The 19,305-nt window shown below is 45.4% G+C and overlaps 3 protein-coding genes across 3 annotated transcripts; all 3 read left to right on the forward strand.

Moving 5' to 3' along the window:
• The first annotated feature begins 2,928 nt into the window (after positions 1 to 2,928).
• LOC130373776 (uncharacterized) lies at positions 2,929 to 4,023 on the forward strand. Its single transcript, XM_056580408.1, has one exon. It carries the CDS (start codon positions 2,929 to 2,931, stop codon positions 4,021 to 4,023), a length of 1,095 nt encoding a protein of 364 aa, XP_056436383.1.
• A 2,110-nt stretch (positions 4,024 to 6,133) lies between these two features.
• On the forward strand, positions 6,134 to 7,439 carry LOC130373472 (gamma-crystallin M1-like). Its single transcript, XM_056579993.1, has 2 exons — positions 6,134 to 6,400; positions 6,503 to 7,439. Exons 1-2 carry the CDS (start codon positions 6,134 to 6,136, stop codon positions 6,773 to 6,775), a joined length of 540 nt encoding a protein of 179 aa, XP_056435968.1. The 3' UTR covers positions 6,776 to 7,439.
• Positions 7,440 to 11,934: 4,495 nt separating this feature from the next.
• On the forward strand, positions 11,935 to 12,660 carry LOC130373471 (gamma-crystallin M1-like). The gene is made up of 2 exons (XM_056579991.1): positions 11,935 to 12,207; positions 12,313 to 12,660. Exons 1-2 carry the CDS (start codon positions 11,935 to 11,937, stop codon positions 12,583 to 12,585), a joined length of 546 nt encoding a protein of 181 aa, XP_056435966.1. The 3' UTR covers positions 12,586 to 12,660.
• The last annotated feature ends 6,645 nt before the right edge of the window (positions 12,661 to 19,305 follow it).

Genomic DNA, 19,305 nt, shown 5'->3' on the forward strand with positions numbered 1-19,305 from the left:
GGATTCCGTCGTCGAACGCAGTCGTAGGCTTCGTAAGAAGCTATCTATTATTACACCCGCCGGGCAGTGTCCTCGTAAAGGCGAGCTGCTTTCTCCGGTTCTCCTGTATTTGTTTGCAGGTGTTGATGGTTACGGTATAGCTTATCGGCTAACGCGTCAAGGCGAGCTTACCGCGGCACAGTTAACATTAGCTTGTTGGCTGAGCCAACACACCCAGAGTGTAACAAACGCATCACGGCGAGTGAACTCTGCGCTATGCCTTCGTCCGCCACCTCCGCCAAAGGGTCGGAGCCGAAGGCTAAGGAGGCTGTATCCCGCCTGTGCATCGCTTCATGTGGAGCCTCCATATCAGGCCGGGACCCCCACCCCATGTGCATAGCGTGTATGGGCATTAAACACGCTCAAACTTCGCTAGCGGACCTGCATTCACTGTGCATCGATGCTGGAGAAAATTCTAGAAAGGAGGCTAAGAAAGTTCAGGGCTGTGGCCGAGTCATGGCACTCGCAGTCTCAGGTGAGAGAGCGTTGTGGCTCAGTCTCTCCGGACTGAGTTACGCGCAGAAAGCCGAGGTCATGGATGCTGCATATGACCCAACCAAGGGTCTGTTTGGTCCAGCGCTGGAGAAAATGAGAGAGACCAGCACTCTCAGGAAACAGGAAGGAGAGGCTTTCGATCTCTGCCTTCCCCGAAAACAGGCTCCCCGCCCACCCCAACCAGCGAAGTCAGGCTTTGCGGCCGCTGCAGCGGCAGCAAGGGGAAAACAAGGGGGAAGCAGGCCTCAGAGAGCTTACAGACCAGCCCACACAGCTGGCCCACAGGCCAACCAACAGCCTAGGTCAGAGAACCTAAGGCCATGGGGCAAACACTCCTTCGCTGCTGCGGCAGCCAGGAACCACTCTCCCCACCCCGGGGATTGGAAGAAGAAGCGTGCAACCTAGCACTCCCAGCTTCTCTCTCTCCCCCTCCCATGAAGAAAAGAAAGCTTTGGAGGGTAGGGCAAAGCCCCAAGTTCCATGGTTCAGGGACCTGGAGTCCTGGATATGTTCAAGTTCTCCAGGGGCCCTTTCTCAGTCTCTCTCGCCTAACGTTTAGGGCGAACTGAGACAGGGGCAGTGGTTGACACAATGCCACCAAGCATTTTCCCAGTGTCACCAGACATTTTCACTCTTTTTAAACATGGAAACAATAAACCCTGCATTTTCACAACCAGGCCCAGAGCCAAGGGTGAAATGTACAAAAAAAAAAGAAAAAAACTTGGTCCCTGCCCCCCATTCCCATCCTGTGAGGGCAGACCTCTCCCCTTTCGTCCCGAGGGTGACGTTGTTGAAGTGCGATCACATGGGCACGCTCGCTACGCGAGTGGAACAGTAACGCGCATGCGCAGTTCACCCGTGGATCCTGTCTACGCTTTCCCAGGGTTAGACTGCAGTTTGCTATGAAACCACCCAGATTCAACGGCCTGTTCGTTTCTATGGCCAGTGGGGATTCGGCGCGAATCCTAGAGGACGAAATATCGTCCCTGCTGCGAAAACAAGCGATCAGGGCTGTCCCGAACGAGCAAGCCCAACAGGGTTTTTACTCCCGTTATTTTCTCATTCCAAAGAGAGGGAGCTCGTCCCTTCGCCCCATATTAGATCTCCGTGTGTTAAACAGACACCTGCGCAAATACACGTTCAGGATGTTAATACACAAAGTGCTCCGTCGTTCAATCCGTCCAGGGGATTGGTTTGTAACGATCAATCTCTCAGACGCATATTTTTACATTGCCATCTATCCCGCGCACCGGAAATTTCTCCGGTTCACGTTTCAGAACAGGGGTTACGAATACCAAGTAGTCCCGTTCGGGCTATCGTTGGCCCCGAGGGTGTTCAGCAGGTGTGTGGAGGCAGCACTGTCACCGCTAAGAAACAGGATTTTCTTAGCGGTATCAGAATATTCTCTTATCTGGACGATTATCCGACTCAGAGATTCCACTACGGTTGTAAATCATCTGAGGACTCTGAGATTCAGCATAAATTGGGAAAAGAGCCATGTGGACCCCGCACAATGTGCGGAATATTTTGGTCTCCACATAAACTCTCGCTCTTATCGCGTCACACTATCAGAGAGGAGACTAATGTCTCTCATGCTGTGTCTCTCCCTCTTCAGGCAGGCATAGACCGTATCGTTCAGGTTATGCCTACGCCTACTTGGCTTTATGGCTTCGGTGATATCAGTAGTACATTTGGGGCTTCTGATGAGAGATTTTAAGCGCTGGGTCACAGCACTACGTCTGTGCTCCCGTCGCCACCTGAATCGCAAGGTGAAAGTAACACCAGCGTGTGTTACCGCTCTCCGCCCGTGGTCGGTGCGCACGGTTCGTCCAGGGTAACCATGACAACGGATGCGTCCTTGTCAGGGTGGGGTGCGACAATGATGGGCAGAGCAGTGAACGGCACCTGGAGCCACAATCTAGCCCAGGCTCACATAAACCTCCTAGAACTTTGGGCAGTGTTCCTTGCTCTAAAACACTTCCTACAATTTATCCAGGGACGCCATGTCTTGGTAAAGACAGACAATTCCACTGTAGTGGCATACATTAACCGGCAGGGCGGCACTCGCTCACTGAAACTACATGAGTTAGCTCGAGAAATTATATTTTGGAGCAGCACCAGGCTCCTATCCCTTCGGGCGACACATGTACCAGGTGTACTGAAGAGAGGAGCAGATCTTATGTCCAGAGGAAACCCCCTGTACGGGGAGTGGACTCTTCAACCGCAGGTTGTGGGACAAATATGGCGGAGATACGGCTTGGCAGCCGTAGATCTCTTCGCCCCGCGGGAAAACATTCAGTGCCCGTTGTTTTTCTCCCTGTCAGACGTAAAGGCTCCCCAATATATACAATAATAATACAACTAAAAAATAATACAACTACTGGCGGGAGACCCATGGCCCCTTCCCCTGCGCAGGGATCTCCTTTCCCAAGCGGGCGGGGAGATTTACCATCCGCACATGGATCGCATAGCACTCTGGGCTTGGCCCGTGAGAGGTGGAACCTGAATGCGGCAGGCCTGCCTGCACAGGTCGTTGACACAATTCAGAATGCAAGGGCCCTTTCCACTCGCCGGCTCTACAGTGGCAAGTGGCGGGTTTTTGAGGACTGGTGCGACTCGAGGCACGCCATTCCAAATCAGTGTTCCGTGGTGGACCTACTGTGTTTCCCACAGGGATTACTGGAAAAGGGTAAGGCCTTTTCCATGATTAAAGTGTACTTGGCGGCCGTCTCAGCTTGTCATGTTGGCTTTGGGGATAAGCCTGCAGGGCAGCGTCGCAAGCTCCCAGTTTCCAGGCCCCTGCTCCCTTTGTGGGATTTATCGGTGGTGCTGGATGCCCTGTCTCATCACCCATTTGAGCCGTTGGAGGCAGTGGGGATGAAGTTTGTGTCGCTGAAAGTGGTGTTGCTCTTAGCTTTAACCACAGCTAAGCGTGTGAGTGATTTACAGGCTTTGTCTATCTGTCCTTCCTGCTTGCAGTTTGCTCCGGGGATCTCCAAGGTCTGCCTGGGGCCCAAACCGGCCTTTGTGCCTAAGGTGGTTGAGTCGACCTATAGGTGTCTCACGGTGGAACTGTCGGCGTTTCACCCGCCTCTGTTCTCCTCTGCGGAGGAGCAGAGACTCAATACATTATGCCCGGTGCGGGCCCTACATGTATATGTGAGTCGGTCAGCTGCTTTTAGGAAAGGGGATCAACTGTTCGTGTCTTGGGCCACTCCCCATAGAGGCAAGCCTTTGTCCCGCCAGAGGCTATCCCACTGGATTGTAGAGGCTATATCAATTGCTTATGAATGTAAGGGCTTGAGGGCCCACTCCATAAGGGGTATGGCTACTTCATGGTCCTTATTCAGGGGAGTGTCAGTACATGACAATTGTGCTGCGGCGAGCTGGGCTACGCCTCACACCTTTGTTAGGTTTTATAGGCTGGATGACTCAGGGCCTTCTGTTTCTCAAGCCGTGCTGGAGACGATCTCAACAGACTCAAAGTGATATTTGCTGCATGGCTTCGGGAGACATATGCAATACGGGAGTGGTCTATGGCCCCGTCAAAACGAAGCCGATTTCATGGCGAAACCGCAAAGGTCTTGTACGGTTCGGCCTTCCGTCCACACGAAGCCGGCAAATCCGCTGACCGAAACCGTAAACTTCTGAAACCACCCTCGGAGGTGGTTTCAAATCTACCCGGATTCGTTTTGGATTCGTGTGGACGCCTGAAACCATAAACCATGACGTCATCGCCCCACCCTTCGACCCTCTAGCCAATGACTGTTTAGCCCACGGAGTCTCAGAACTCACAACAACAAAGATGATGGCGGACTACAGGCTTGTAATCGTTCTACAGCAGATCATGTCCCTTGTTGGGTTGCTAAGCCATTATTTATTGAGACTGTTGACTGACTGTTTGTGTGGTTAGTGGTTCGAGGGGCAGCCTTTATGCGCATGCTCGCCTCTTCTTATTTAATTTTCTTCTGGATTTCTGTAGCAGAAGCAGCGAACCTTATGGGCCTGGCATGTGTACTACAGCGTTTCTACAGATATACCCGGTTTCGCTTGACTCCGTCTTTACGGAGATACTCCGAAACCGCATAGATCGAAACCGGACCGGTTGCGCCCGTTTCGGCTTCGTGTGGACGGGGCCTATATCTCCCATAGTGAAACACAGAGCGAAGTTAGAAAATAACTTTGGGTGACTTAACGTAATCCCTGGTTCTTTGATAACAGAGTGAGGTGTTTCACTATGGGAAGCCTAGGCGTGACCTACTACTGGAAGCTCCTATTGCACCACGTTTGTCCTTGAAAGACCCGCCCTCCTCAAATCATTCTATGCCGGTTTCTTTCCGTGTAAATGCAAGGAGGGACGTGTTGGTGAAACACCTCACTCTGTTATCAAAGAACCAGGGATTACGTTAAGTAACCCAAAGTTTTCCCATATGGAAACATTCTTCCAGCTTTATGGATTTCTGTACTCAAAGGACCTGAGAAGAAGACCACAGAAGATGTTGAAGCTCAGGACCTGAGGCTGGAGGTAGAGGGGGCAGTTCAGTCCTTCCCCACAGACATCTCCACACCATCAGAGATGCTAACTCACATCTATAAGGAGGATATAGTAGGCCTGAATCCAAACTTCTTACTCACCCAGTCACTATAGTTTCAGTTGAGAGAAGCTTTTCAAAACTAAAACTCATAAAAACATACCATACTATTTTGTGCAGTTTTGGCCCCATTTCTGCATTGGCCGCTACAAGCCTGCATACTGCCTTTAATGAATTTCGGCAGTTTATTTTAAGGCGTAAGCTTGTCTTGAACCCAGACAAAACTAAGTGGATGTTGTTTTTTCAGTTGCCTAGCGTTCACCGCGCTCAAAACATACATACACTCCAAGGTGAGCAAATTTCAATATTTAATATCTTGTCATCTGGCTTGACTCTGAACTCACATTTTAGGCCCATGTGGAACACCTAACATTAGGTGTTCCTTTAGGTTGAAAATTTAGATTTCTATACAGAAACAAGTCCTGTCTTTCAATCTTGAACAAGAAGACATTAGTTGAATCATTAATAGGGTAAGGGTCTGTTTTTTATTATATTTGTTATACTATTGTTATGTGTTATACATGCATCCTTCATCTTCAATTTTAAAGCTGATAGATGTATGGCATACAGACATATTTGAGAATTTTACAGAGAAAGTTAGAAGATGATTACGAATGTTAAGGTCAAAGTTTTTCAGTGAAGCATCGTTACCTTAAATTAGGGTTACAACCTGGTTAAGGGGTGTGGAAGCTTATCAATGGGCTTCTATAGTATGTTGAGTCAGGGTCATGAGTCAGTATTTTGAACAATAGGGGCCGTCATGCAGTCTTTGGGTCTGTTCAGGTATAAATGTAGGGGGTTGACACAGGTAGACCATCAGTTAACCAACCGATCTCTGAGACCTGAAAAACCAACACAGCCATCATGATGGGCAAGGTATGTGTATATATATATATATATATATATATATATAAAGTATTCACATAAATAATTGATAGGCATATCATCACCGGAAATAGATTAAAGCAAACTAGTGGCTTTAATGAAATTATAAACTATAGCTGACAATGTTTTTGTTTCAGATCACTTTCTACGAGGAGAAGAACTTCCAGGGTCGCTCCTATGAGTGCATGAGCGACTGCTCCGACATGTCCTCCTACATGAGCAGGTGCCAGTCCTGCAGGGTGGAGAGCGGCTGCTTCATGCTCTATGAGAAGAACAACTACATGGGCCAGCAGTTCTTCATGAGGAGGGGAGAGTACAACGACATGCACCGCATGCAGAGCATGGGAATGATGTTTGACAACATCAGGTCCTGCAGAATGATCCCCTTTGTAAGAGAAATAGTTCAACTTTTACACTGAACTAGTTCAATTATTATATTGACTGTGTTGATGAGTCTGCTGACACCGTTTCTATGAACCTCTGCATTACAGCACAGAGGCCAGTTCAGGATGAAGATCTACGAGAGGGAGAACTTCGGTGGTCAGTTCAATGAGATGATGGACGACTGTGACAACATCCAGGATCGTTACCGCATGTCCGACTGCCACTCCTGCCACGTGATGGACGGCCACTGGCTGATGTATGAGCAGCCCCACTACAAGGGAAGGATGATGTACATGAGGCCCGGAGAGTACAGGAGCTTCAGGGATATGATGAGCTGCCAGAGGTTCATGAGCATGAGGCGTATCACTGACATGTGTTAAGTTTTCTCATCAATAAAACATGATCAGACTGAAATGTGCTGAATTTCTTGCTGGTAATCATAACTTGATATCACCTAACTATCCAAAAAAATGACCGTAGATAGCCATTATGATTAAAATCATGTGATGGCAATTTTGTATGGAAAATTGTATCTTAAAGGATATGGGGTACAAAAGTAATTGCAATACAAAACATATTTTGGCAATTACATTATCTAGGTGAAAGTTACTATGGTAATATGGTGAATAAATATAAATATGGTAATTTGACCATCTGTAAGGTAACAAGTATGGCAATATTGAGGAAGTCATCAAAACTCAACCAAATCCCAACATTGAATATCAATTAACAATATACATATCTAATAAATAATGCATTATTTTGCAGGACTTAACAAATGGGAAACTATCTTCTGATTGCATACCTGAACCAAACCATCATCATGTTCTGGAATGTATAATTGTTTTAAAAGAAAAGGTTAATGATATGAACTCTACATGATTTTTTTTACCCAAAAGAACACTAAGGAAAAAGATGAAAACCAAAAACAAAAATAAGCATGGAAACAAATGGAAAATAATCATATTTGTAGATGTGCATGAATGAGGAAGACTGTAAACAGTCACGGTGTAACACCCGTTAGCTTTTATTAGCCAAGAACCACGCACAACAACCAAACGTGCCCAGCATTCCCCGCTACCCCTGACATCATCGCGCTGTAGCAGTAACCATAGAAACTGTCAACACCTTTCTTAAGTTATATGGCAACGAAGCACATAGTAGAAAATAGCACGGACTTGCAGATTACGAAACCCCAAACATCTAATGCAGAACATGTAACACATATTTGTTGTCCTCCCCCTGGTTCTATTTTGCTCACTGTCAAAAACCGGGTCATACTCACACGTGTCACAAACATAGCTGCCAAATTAATTGGTCTCCCCAAACCCACACTGTCAGAGGTTAACCTAAAGGCTATTTCACGCATTGCATCCACAATAGCACAGGGCAACACACACCCACTCAACTGCCACTTCACCATTATGCCCTCTGGACGCAGGTACAGGTCCCTGTTGTGCAGGAGGGCACGCTATGGCAAAAGCCTCGTGCCTGCAGCCATAGCAGCCTTAAATAAAATGCCAAGATAACTCGGCCCTGTTCCACACTATTCACATATTTTGTCTGAATGTTGTTTTTGTTGTGTATGCTGGCCATCTGTTATTGTCTGTCGGCTTGCGGCCCACAAATGTACTATGGAGTGAATAAGAATTTCCCCCAGGGGACAATAAAGTAAAAAGTCTAAAGTCTATTTATTTTTGTGGTTAAAAAAATAAAATAAAAATTAGAAAGAGTGTCCAACAGTCCACACAGCCAGAACAGGCTGAAACATGAGGAGGGGTCAAAAGTCAGTGTGCCTGCACATCACAGAGCTGGTCTGTGACAAAGTCATTTTAGAGAGAGCTGGGTCTTGACGCACTCCATGAGCGAGTAACAATCACAGGCCGTTGTCCCTGTGACAATTCTGGTCCCACACCGTCATGTTGTGGGCTTCGTGGATGTGCGATAGCAGCAACAGCAGGTTGGTCCCCTGCCGTGGAGTCAGAAACATAGGTCTCATGTATCTGGAGTAGGTGGCGTCTGTTCCTGACATATGTAGCATCTCCAGCCTTGACCTGGTAACTATTGGGTTGTGGTGCTGGTCCTAGCACTGTTGCCAGCCTGTCATTTCCTATCTGTGTCTCACTGTCTGCCCAGCTCACAGTGGAGCCAGCGGCCTAGCTGATTTTTGGTAGGCCTTTCCTGTCTGTCTCACCTGTGTCAGGGCCATTTGGACCCGTGTCTCCACTCTGGGTGAGTACATGGCTTTGGTCATGGAATGAAAGCCCTGGTGCACCGGGAAAGCAGGCATTGAGCTGGCGACGGCAGCCCGTCCATGGGCATGTTACGTAGGCTGAGGAGAGCTGCATCTATGTCCATTCCATCTCGTGAACATTTCTCCAGCAGGTGCTTTGCCGAGCACACAGCCCTCTCAGCAAGCCCGTTGGACTGAGGGCACAGCGGACTGCTGGTGACATGACAGAAATCCCACTTGCGAGCAAATTCCTGGAACTCCCTACTTGTGAAGTAAGCAGCATTGTCTGTCATGAGTTGCTGTGGCACTCCGTCAGTAGCAAAGTGCTACACTTGTTGTGCCCGGGAGCCGGTCTATCTCGAACCAGCCAGAGTAAGAGTCAACAAGCACCAGATGCTCCTTTCCATCCCACTCAAAAACATCTGCTGCGGTGAGGGACCACGGTAGGTGAGGGATGTCATGCAGTTGAAGGGGCTCCTTAGGCTGGTGTGGCTTGAGAGCATTACAGGGGTCACACCTGGAAACTTCTCTTTCAATATTACTGTAGATAGTCGGCCAGAACATTGTCTCCCTGGCCCTGCGCTTTGTGGCATCGAGACCAGGGTGGCCCTGGTGCAGCTGTTGCATGTTGTTACGCTGGAGGGAGTGTGGAATGATGAACCGTCGTCCACGGAGGAGCAAACCACTGTCACTCGTGAGTTCCTCTCTCATGGCGTAGAGCGGCCTCACGCTTCAGCTCCTCAACCCTGTGTGAGGAGAGGACGTCCGCCTCCATGACCTCGTACTCCTCCACCTCCTCAGCTTGGTCAGTGGAGGGCAGATGTGCACGGGAGAGAGCATCAGCGACATAGAGCTCCCTGCCCCTCTTGTAGATGACGTTGAGATTGTAACGCTGCAGGCGGAGGATCATCCTTTGGATGCGTGCAGAGGCTGTGTCAAGTGTCTTCTTTAGTATGGTAATGAGCGGCTGATGGTCAGTCTCGACAGTCACAGCCCGTCCATATACAGTATGTAGAGATGGAATTTTGTGCAGGCATAGACAAGGGCCAGGAGCTCTTTTTCAATCCAAGTGTAGCGTGACTCAGTCTCTGTGAGGGCCCTTGAAGCGAAAGCCACCGGTCGTTTTGGAGGCAGACAGCACCCAGTCCGTGCTGTGAGGCGTCAGCTGACAGTACAACAGGTTGGTGCAAAGTACCGCAGCACCGGGGGACCTGCAATAAGTTCTTTGAGTTTGGTGAATGTCGCTGTGTGGAGCTCCAACCAGCACCAGTCTACATCCTGGCGCAACAGCTCACGCAGGGGTGCCGTGGCCTCGCTGTAGTCTGGTATGAATTTGGCCAAGTAGTTGGTCATGCCCAGGAACATTTGGAGACTGCGCTTGTCCTCCGGCGGGGGAATCAGGCGGACGGCAGCAGTATTGGCAGGGTCGGGTCTAACACCCTGGTCAGTGAGCAGGTGACCGACATAAGCAACCTCATTGACCCTGAAACTGCACTTTTCAGGGTTCAGTCTGAGATTGACAGCCCGTATCCTGTCCATGACTTGGCGGAGACGTAGATCATGCTCCTCTCTCAAGCGGCCCCTATACCAAGATGTCATCGATCACTCTACTCAACTCAATCGACCCGGGCACACGCACCAATAACGGTATCCAGGAGCTTCAAACCGACATGACTGAACCCCCTCTCCCCGCAGACAGCAACACCCTGCATTGGTGGAGAGACTAAGGCTGCAACAAATAATCGCTGCTCTCAACATTGACGCACAAATACCTGTCTGTGCCAGGCACGCCTGCGCAGGTAACATCGTGAATAAAAGAGAGCCGCACTTGATCAAGTTGATAGACAACATTGAGGAATGAATTACTTGTGACATTATAGGCCTTACTCCTGCTGCTGTCTCCTGTTTAGTTGTCATGTTATTGTTTCCACTGTGCGGGGGGGAGGCTCGTAAATATGTAAGGGATAATGTATACAACGCCGGTCATTATCGTGAAAATAAGCCCCGGCAGGGCAAACAGGACACCGACGCGCAGCGGAGGTGTCTTGCTTCGCCATGAAGGGGCTTATTTTACGATAATGACCGGCGAAGTTCTATACATTATCCCGCTTATAACACGGCTACTTGCCAAAATGAAACAATTTATTTACAATGTATTTGTTACCAGCATTCATAGTGTTGATCAGCAGAGAAATAGTCTGCCCAAGACGTTAACATCGTCGCTTAGCAACCGACAGCGCTTGGGTTGATACATATCCCGCTTGACAAGTTACCGGACTACGTGCGGAGTGTTACCAAAGGCAAAAAGTCCTTTTGTTTACCTTGACAGCGGTCATTATTCATCCGTTGCCAATGAATTATCCAAAAATAATTGACAGAAGAATAATTGACATATATTAATAATATTTTTCAGCACTTTCAACATTGTGATGGCCATTTCTATGTGGGTAAAACAATTTTGTGCAGTTTTGGCCCCACTCCTGCATTGGCCGCTACAAGCCTGCATACTGCCTTTAATGAATCAGCAGTTTATTTTAAGGCGTAAGCTTGTCTTGAACCCAGATAAAACTGAGTGGATGTTGTTTTTTAGGTCGCTTAGCCTATACCGCACTCAAAACATACATGCACTCCAAGGTGAGCAAATTGAAATAGTTAATATCTTGTCATCTGGCTTCACTCTGAACTCATATTTCAGGCCCATGTGGAACACCTAACATAATCCTTTAAGTTGAAAATTTTGATTTATATACAGAAATAAGTCCTGTTTTTCAATCTTGAACAAGAAGATATTAGCTGAATCAATAATAGGGTAAGGGTCTGTTTTTCATTATATTTGTTATACTGTTACTACTTCCTGTTACTACTATTATGTGTTATACATGCATCCTCCATCTTCATATTTTTGAGAATTTTACAGAGAAAGTTAGAAGATGATTCCAAATGTTAAGGTCAAAGTTTTTTAGTGAAGCATCCTTACCTTAAATTAGGGTTACAACCCTGTTAAGGGCATGTGGAAGCTTATCAATGGGCTTCTATAGTATGTTGAGTCAGGGTCATGAGTCAGTATTTTGAACAATAGGGGACGTCATGGAGTCTTTAGGTCTGTTCAGGTATAAATGTAGGGGGTTGACACAAGTAGAGCATCAGTTAACCAACCGAACTCTGAGAGACCTGAAAAACCAACACAGCCATCATGATGGGCAAGGTATGTGTGTGTATATATATATATATATATATATATATACACATAAATAATTGATTGCTTAATCTATATCATCTAGTGGCTCTAATGAAATTATAAACTATATGACAATTATTTTGTTCCAGATCACTTTCTACGAGGAGAAGAACTTCCAGGGTCGCTCCTATGAGTGCATGAGCGACTGCTCCGACATGTCCTCCTACATGAGCAGGTGCCAGTCCTGCAGGGTGGAGAGCGGCTGCTTCATGCTCTATGAGAGGAACAACTACATGGGCCAGCAGTTCTTCATGAGGAGGGGAGAGTACAACGACATGCACCGCATGCAGAGCATGGGAATGATGTTTGACAACATCAGGTCCTGCAGAATGATCCCCTTTGTAAGAGAAATCACAGTTCAACTTTTACGCTGAACTAGATCAACTGTTACATTGACTGTGTTGGTGACTCTGCTGACAATGTTTCTCTGAACCTCTGCTTTACAGCACAGAGGCCAGTTCAGGATGAAGATCTACGAGAGGGAGAACTTCGGTGGTCAGTCCAATGAGATGATGGACGACTGTGACAACATCCAGGATCGTTACCGCATGTCTGACTGCCAGTCCTGCCACGTGATGGACGGACACTGGCTGATGTACGAGCAGCCCCAGTACAGAGGCAGGATGATGTACATGAGGCCCGGAGAGTACAGGAGCTTCAGGGAGATGATGAGCGGCCAGAGGTTCATGAGCATGAGGCGTATCACTGACATGTGTTAGTTTCCTCACTAATAAAACATGATCTAACTTACATTTGCTGGATTTGTTATTGGTCATCATAACTTCATAGCACCTGACTATACAAAATGAAATAGAATATTCTGGAGTTAACCATTATGATTAAAAATGTGATGTGATGGCAATTTTGGAGGGAAAATTTTATCTTCAAGGATTTGGGTACAAAAGTAATTACAAAACATATTGTAGTATTTACATTATCAATTTGAAAGTTACTGTGGTAATATGGTAAATAAATATAAATATAGTATTTTGACCATCTGTAAGGTAACATTATATGGCGATATTGAGGAAGACACCAAAACTCAACCAAACTCCACCATTGAATATAAATTAATATATGAATCGCAAAACAATTTACATTTCTAAGAAATATTGCATTATTTTGCAGGACTTTACAAATGTGTAACTATCTAATTAAAATATCTAGGACATGTCTTCTCAGATGATCTCATGGATGACGGTGACATTTGTCGTCAAAGGTGTAAAATATATGCACAGGCCAACGTGATGTTGAGGAAATTTTCCATGTGTTCCACTGATGTTAACTGTGCTTTGTTTAGGGCTTATGTCACGCCGCTGTATACAGCTCATCTCTGGTCCTCTTACAGAGTGAGAAGTATGCAGAGGCTTAGAGTGGCATATAATGATGCCATGAGGTTGTTGCTCCGTGTTCCTAGGTGGCACAGTGCTAGCCAGCTATTTGTGTCCTCTAATGTACCGACATGTCAGGCACTGTTACGAAAGTTAATGTTTAATTTCATGTGTCGATTGGATTTATCAGAAAATAGCATCATTATAGCCTTAACCAACCCTATGATGGGCTATCGGTTCACATCCAGGCTTCGAAAGCATTGGCATGATAGCTTGCACCTATTTTAGTACAGTATTTTTTGAGTTTTTTTTTTAATGTGTCATATGTGTGTGTGTATGTTGGATGTGAGTGGACCATCTGAGTCCTTAATAAAGATTTATTATCTTCTGATTGCATACCTGAAACAAACCAACAGCTTGTTCTGGATTGTTTTATTGTTTTAAAAGAAAACGTAAATTATATGAACTTATATGAATTATATGAAAACGTAAATATTCATATTAACACAATTTAAGATAAGTTGCATTCTGTACTTTTGGAGAATAAAAAATATCCTTCCTCAAACACTACAAATGAAAATCTTAATTTTTTCTTACGAACTTAATCAAATAAGCACACAACACAGAAACAATACATACATTGAAATAAAAATGACTGAAATCACAAATTCCAATCATCAACGCATGATGTTTTTGGAATAAGTCAAGAGAATTTTAGCATGTAAGGATTCATTCTCTGACAACTACTGGAATCAGTCTCACAGACTGATTCCCAGAGTTCTTTCAAAGCTGAGGCGCCCAGTAATTGACGGCCCAAATATAGACACATGGGCCCTAAGCCTCGACTCCCCAACTCTGTTTCTGATGCATTTCCTTTCACTGCAACTAACTTTTCCTCCGCCTGAGCACTATTTTGTCCTTTCGAATCATTCTTCTCTCACCTTGGACAACTGAAAAAGTTGTATGTGATCAATGGCGCTAAATAATAAAAACAAAATTCTTTCCTCATCAACAGATATGTTGGTAAAATTGTCAGGTGTAGAAAATCAGTTGTACATCAGTCAAAAATTGTTAATCAACTTAAAGTATGTGGATAAAGGGATCAAAATGAACGCGAGCACACTTGATCACTTTGAGTTTTCATATATATTGTTAATTGCCCACTATTATCTGTTTCAATCAGTTGTAATTATTTTATGTAAACAGTTGTAGACATGACATTTAATAAAAAATATATGTTTTCATTTATAGGGAAAATTATATTTACATTAGACATCCCTGCTAGGAACAATTCAATAAGTTTGAGATCAACGTCCAAACTTTTTTAATTAAACGCCATTAACTCCCAAGTAACTTTTTCAGTTTCCAGAGTCCAGTCTTGATGCATGATAAGGGCGTGACTTAGCCATTAGTATATATGCCTTGTGAGTTCAGTGTTACCCCTATATACACCTAGCAGCGGCGGTACGACGCTGCTAGGTGCATATAGGGGTATATATGACCGCCCCCGCTGATTTGTTTTTTAACAAGAGGAGAGGAGAGGAGAGCTCCATCTTATCTCTATAAAAAAATAATGTTATATTATTTGCACTACGGACGCTTCATATCCAGGTCAATTCACACACTTGTGAGTAAAACATATAAATGGAGAGAAGAGGAAAGGAGAGGAGAGGAGAGCTCCGTCTTCTCTTTAGAAACATATTATTTTGCACTACGGACGCTTCATATCCAGGTCAATTCACACACCTGTGAGTAAAGCATGTAAACAAGAAACTGCGCTTACTTGATAATGCAGGGTATCTGCAGGTTTCAGCAAGTCAAATTTAAGAAAAATCATGGACATAATAAGGGTTCAATGCGCGTTTACATAAAAGGGGCGTTTCTCGCGTCATTTGACTCACCCTTATGCAAAATAAATCGCGCAAGAGCGGTGTATTTCATCCAAGGCGAGCAATGTATTATTATGAACTCCTACGAGGAATTCAAAGTTCAAATCACAGCCAAGGGGAACACGGTTGCCCATAATATGGCTAGGGTGGCGCGCTGGCAAAAATAGCCGACCGTGTTAATTCGTAAGTGAAAAGATTCTGCATATTGTCTAAAAAATATTATGCATCATCATCCCTTTTACCCCCATATATGTGGGGCCCCATGAATTGCGAGCCCAAGTACCGGGAATGCACTCGATCTCCGACCCAATATCGGACGTGCACGTCAAGTTGCTTGCTTTTAGTGGCGTGGTTCAACGTCTCAAATATCAAAACAAAATCAGCCTTGTTGACGCTGCAGATTAGCTCGTTTCGGATGAAAGGCGCTGGTCCGAAGCGAGTTATATACGCCGTTTTGTCCCTTCCAGCAGTAAAGGTGCTCGCGATTTGAGAGTCAGGGAACATCAAACCGAAGAGATCTCCTATCCCCTCATTCGAGTTGTAGGACTGGTGCTTGACCACTGTGTTTAGAATCCACAACACCTCCGCTTTCAGTGTTGGTGTCGCACCAAATGCTACCCTCAGGTCAGTGCTAGCAGCGCGGACTGTCTGCGGCGGTGGCGCCGGGGCAGAGATGCAAAACGTAGAAATGGCTGGGGTCTGAGTGTGGCTCCTGGCAGAGGTTTTATGTTTTTGGCTCTGCATATGGCTGACGACAGCCTTAATCCCCATGGTGCCGAGCTTGAATGTAGGCTACTTTTGTACGGAATGCATCTGGCCTGTTCTGGGTTGGCAACGGACGCTAGACAACCTCGGAAACGGACGTCTTCCAGCCAACTGACGTTGAACTTGCATTTACCCACTGTTGCAGACTAGCTAGCAAGCGCGCAGACATCCGTTTATATATGCAGCTAGCAAGAAAGTAGCCTCTCGTACATCTCCTTCCCGAAAAGTCCCGCGAGAAGAAAAAAAAATTAAATAACCCTGCCCCGACAAATTTAAGACCTCCGAGTTATAAATTTAAGACCAGCATATGACATTTTTGACGAATTTAAGACTTTTTAAGGCCTTAAATTTAGAAAAATGAATTTAAGACTTTTTAAGACTTTTAAGACCTCCGCGGACACCCTGTAATGTCAGCACAACAATTATAACAACAATCATGGGATAGATGTCAACAATGAAGCAAACAATGCTGATCCCGGATTCAGGATCCTTCATTCGTCAAAGGGAACACAGTCCTGCAAATTCATCCGAGTATCGCACGGTAATGTTACAGCAAACGCAATTATTTGATTGGAATACGCAAGGAAATACAAATCTGTGAAATAAACATTTGGAAGATCCATCTTGATAAGAAAGTAGGTATTCCACACAGACCCGTTTCTAAGTAAGGCGAGGATACTATGCGGGAGGGTCACCGTGACGCGCAAAAGCTGTCAATCTGAAAGACAACTGACAGATTCCCTCAGAGATATTAACGTACAGATTATTAGGATAGGATTCCATAAAAGAAACGTCATAAATGTACGTTTTATCATTGAAAATGTCACTACATGTAAGTAAATTAACAATGTTTGATAATACAACAGTGTGGGGATGCAAGTTAATTCATGAAAAAGGACAGTTAAGAATGAATAATTGGAAGAATAAGTGTAAGCTAGCTAGCAGCTAGCCAACACCCAGTGGATGTAAACAGTCACCAAGTGGGTGTGGGTCACACAAACTAATAGCTTGTTTGTCAAATCACATTTTAAAATTTTCAGATGAGTTTAAGACTGCCTGATTAAAAGGAGAAGGTGTGATGACCATGGTGATGAGGAGGTGGTTAGTTGGGTAAAGTTAGGGGGAGGGGAGGTGGGTCTCTCTGCTGTCTGGCAGCAATGTTTTGAATTGAGCAAATGGATAACATTTTTGGAGACACCAAGTTTTTAAGTGGTTTATCAAATACAATTTTATTGACTGTATCTCCTACTAGACAGGACAGGCAGTGAGGCAGGGAAGATCAGATGTGAGTGGAGGCAAGATCAGAGGAAGTGAAGGAGAAGCAGGACAGGGGCAAAGTGCCGCTACAGCACTGAGTACTCATAGGCAATCTGGTTTTGATCCGGGGTGGATGGAGAACCCAAAATTCAAGCTTTGGCTTTACTATACAGCTGACCATGGTGAGTACCACATCTAACATATGGAGCAGTTTGGGGCTTGATCTCTCAGATGCTTTATCAATCATAGTTCTTCAACTTCTTACAGAAAAGAAAAACAACATCAAAATTCTTGTCCCCATAAGAATGTGATATGATTGTGCCGTCAACACAAACAAGCACCGAAGCGGAGGCCGTCCACATATGGAAGTAAATCTGTGCCATCGGATTTTGAAAATAAAAAGCCATTGAATTCTAAGCACTGAATATTTAGGCATTGCAATTAGGGATGCACCGATACCAGTATCTGGTATCGGGCCGATACTTCATTAAAATACTCGTACTCGTATTTGTTTTTTAATTGCCGATACCACGCACCGATACCACTATGTCAGTAGCCTACATCAAACCGGTCGCATGCGGAGATGAGTTGTCCTACCTAACTTCGATTTCTAGGGGGAGATAATGAGCCGAAACTCTGAGATTCTGCCAAAGAATCGTTAACAGAACAGTGTTAACAGAACAGTAGGCTAAGTCATGTCTGCGATTTGGGCATATTTTAAGATAAAGGATGACGAGAGGAGTAAGGCAGAGTGTAAGATCTGTAATGCTACGGTGTCGAGAGGCGGAAAGGAAAGTACTTCTTTTAATACAAGCAATCTGATAAAACATCTGAAGACGCACCATAGTGCTAAGTACACAGAGTTCAGTAATGCTAGCGGCGCAAGACCGAGGCAGCCAACCTTAACTGACGTCTTGCAAAAGCGAGAGAAAATGTCCAAAGACAACTCACGGGCAATAAAAATAATAGAGGCACTTACTCACTTCATAACGCTTGATGACCAGCCACTTTCAGTTGTTGATAATGTTGGATTTTGCCGTCTTCTAGAAGTGCTAGAGCCCAGATATGAGATTCCCAGTCGCCTCTACATCACAGATGTGATGTTGCCAAATGTGTATGATAAAGTAAAAAATCATGTTAGGTACTTGGTGCATGATGCTGAGACAATAAGCTTCACAACTGATATATGGACCAGCAGTGTCTGCCCAATGTCTCTCCTCAGCTTGACTGCCCAGTGGATAGATGAAGCGTTTACCCTTCAACACATAGACTTACACGCAAAACCTTTTCGGGGCTCTCACACTGGCAAAGCTATAGCTAATATATTCGAAGACATGCTACAAATATGGGGTATCCAAAAAAGCTCTGTCCATGTTGTGCTCCGAGATAACGCAAGAAATATGATCAAGGCCATGATGGCTGCGGGGCTCCCTGTGTGCTGCTCACTCTCTTCAGCTGGTGGTTCACAAGGGCCTTCTCTCTCATGCCCCTTTCACACCGCCGCAAAATCTGGGCCGGTTCCGGGCCAGTTCGGAGCTAGGGCCAGGGCTTTGGTTTCACACCACCAAAGAACCGGCTCCGGCCCCTAAAAACCGGTTCAACTCTGGCCCCGCTTTAGAGCTGGGCTAGAACTAGAACCGCTTTTACGCCGGGGGCAGGGGGAGGAGTTATCCGTACCTTCATAAACAGGAAGACCAACGAAGACCGGCATTTTTTAAAACACCGAAGTAAACAATGGACGTGAATCCGTGTATGGTTCTTTTTTGTTTTTTCTGATTTTGTTTTAAATCGGAATATTGAAAGAACGAACCATACACGGATTGAATCGAAGACGAAATTGTTGTTGTGTTTGAAACTGGCGCGAGGGTTCTTCTGCGCGCCTAACCTGACGCTTGATCATTGTGTGGTGGTTCAACGCGTCAACGCGCCAACGCAGCCAGATGAGTCCATGTCCATGCAAGTGAACGGAGCGTTCCCTCTTCGTCATAACTATCAAACCAAACATCCTTCACATTCACCGAGCGAACATTATGAAAGTAAAATGCACATTTCTCGCTAAAAATGTTTCCATAAACGCATTTAATGGCGTAACTATGTTACTATTTCCACCCAGAATAAAGAAAGATGTCGGCCGTATGCTTCTGTCCAAGCTCACTAGCGGAGACGTTTGCAGTGACGTCATGACGTTGCTCACGCC

The sequence above is a fragment of the Gadus chalcogrammus genome, chromosome 20 (assembly GCF_026213295.1).
Source record: "Gadus chalcogrammus isolate NIFS_2021 chromosome 20, NIFS_Gcha_1.0, whole genome shotgun sequence".
In the NCBI taxonomy this organism is placed as follows: Eukaryota; Metazoa; Chordata; class Actinopteri; order Gadiformes; family Gadidae; genus Gadus; species Gadus chalcogrammus.

What these genes read in the sequence shown, in the direction of transcription:
- LOC130373776 (XM_056580408.1), top strand. Translation starts at nt 2,929, where the DNA reads ATGGCCCCTTCCCCTGCGCAGGGATCTCCTTTCCCAAGCGGGCGGGGA.
- LOC130373472 (XM_056579993.1), top strand. Translation starts at nt 6,134, where the DNA reads ATGTTTTTGTTTCAGATCACTTTCTACGAGGAGAAGAACTTCCAGGGT. An exon ending in CCTGCAGAATGATCCCCTTT is followed by an intron (nt 6,401 to 6,502) that starts GTAAGAGAAATA and finishes TCTGCATTACAG; the next exon opens with CACAGAGGCCAGTTCAGGAT.
- LOC130373471 (XM_056579991.1), top strand. Translation starts at nt 11,935, where the DNA reads ATGACAATTATTTTGTTCCAGATCACTTTCTACGAGGAGAAGAACTTC. An exon ending in CCTGCAGAATGATCCCCTTT is followed by an intron (nt 12,208 to 12,312) that starts GTAAGAGAAATC and finishes TCTGCTTTACAG; the next exon opens with CACAGAGGCCAGTTCAGGAT.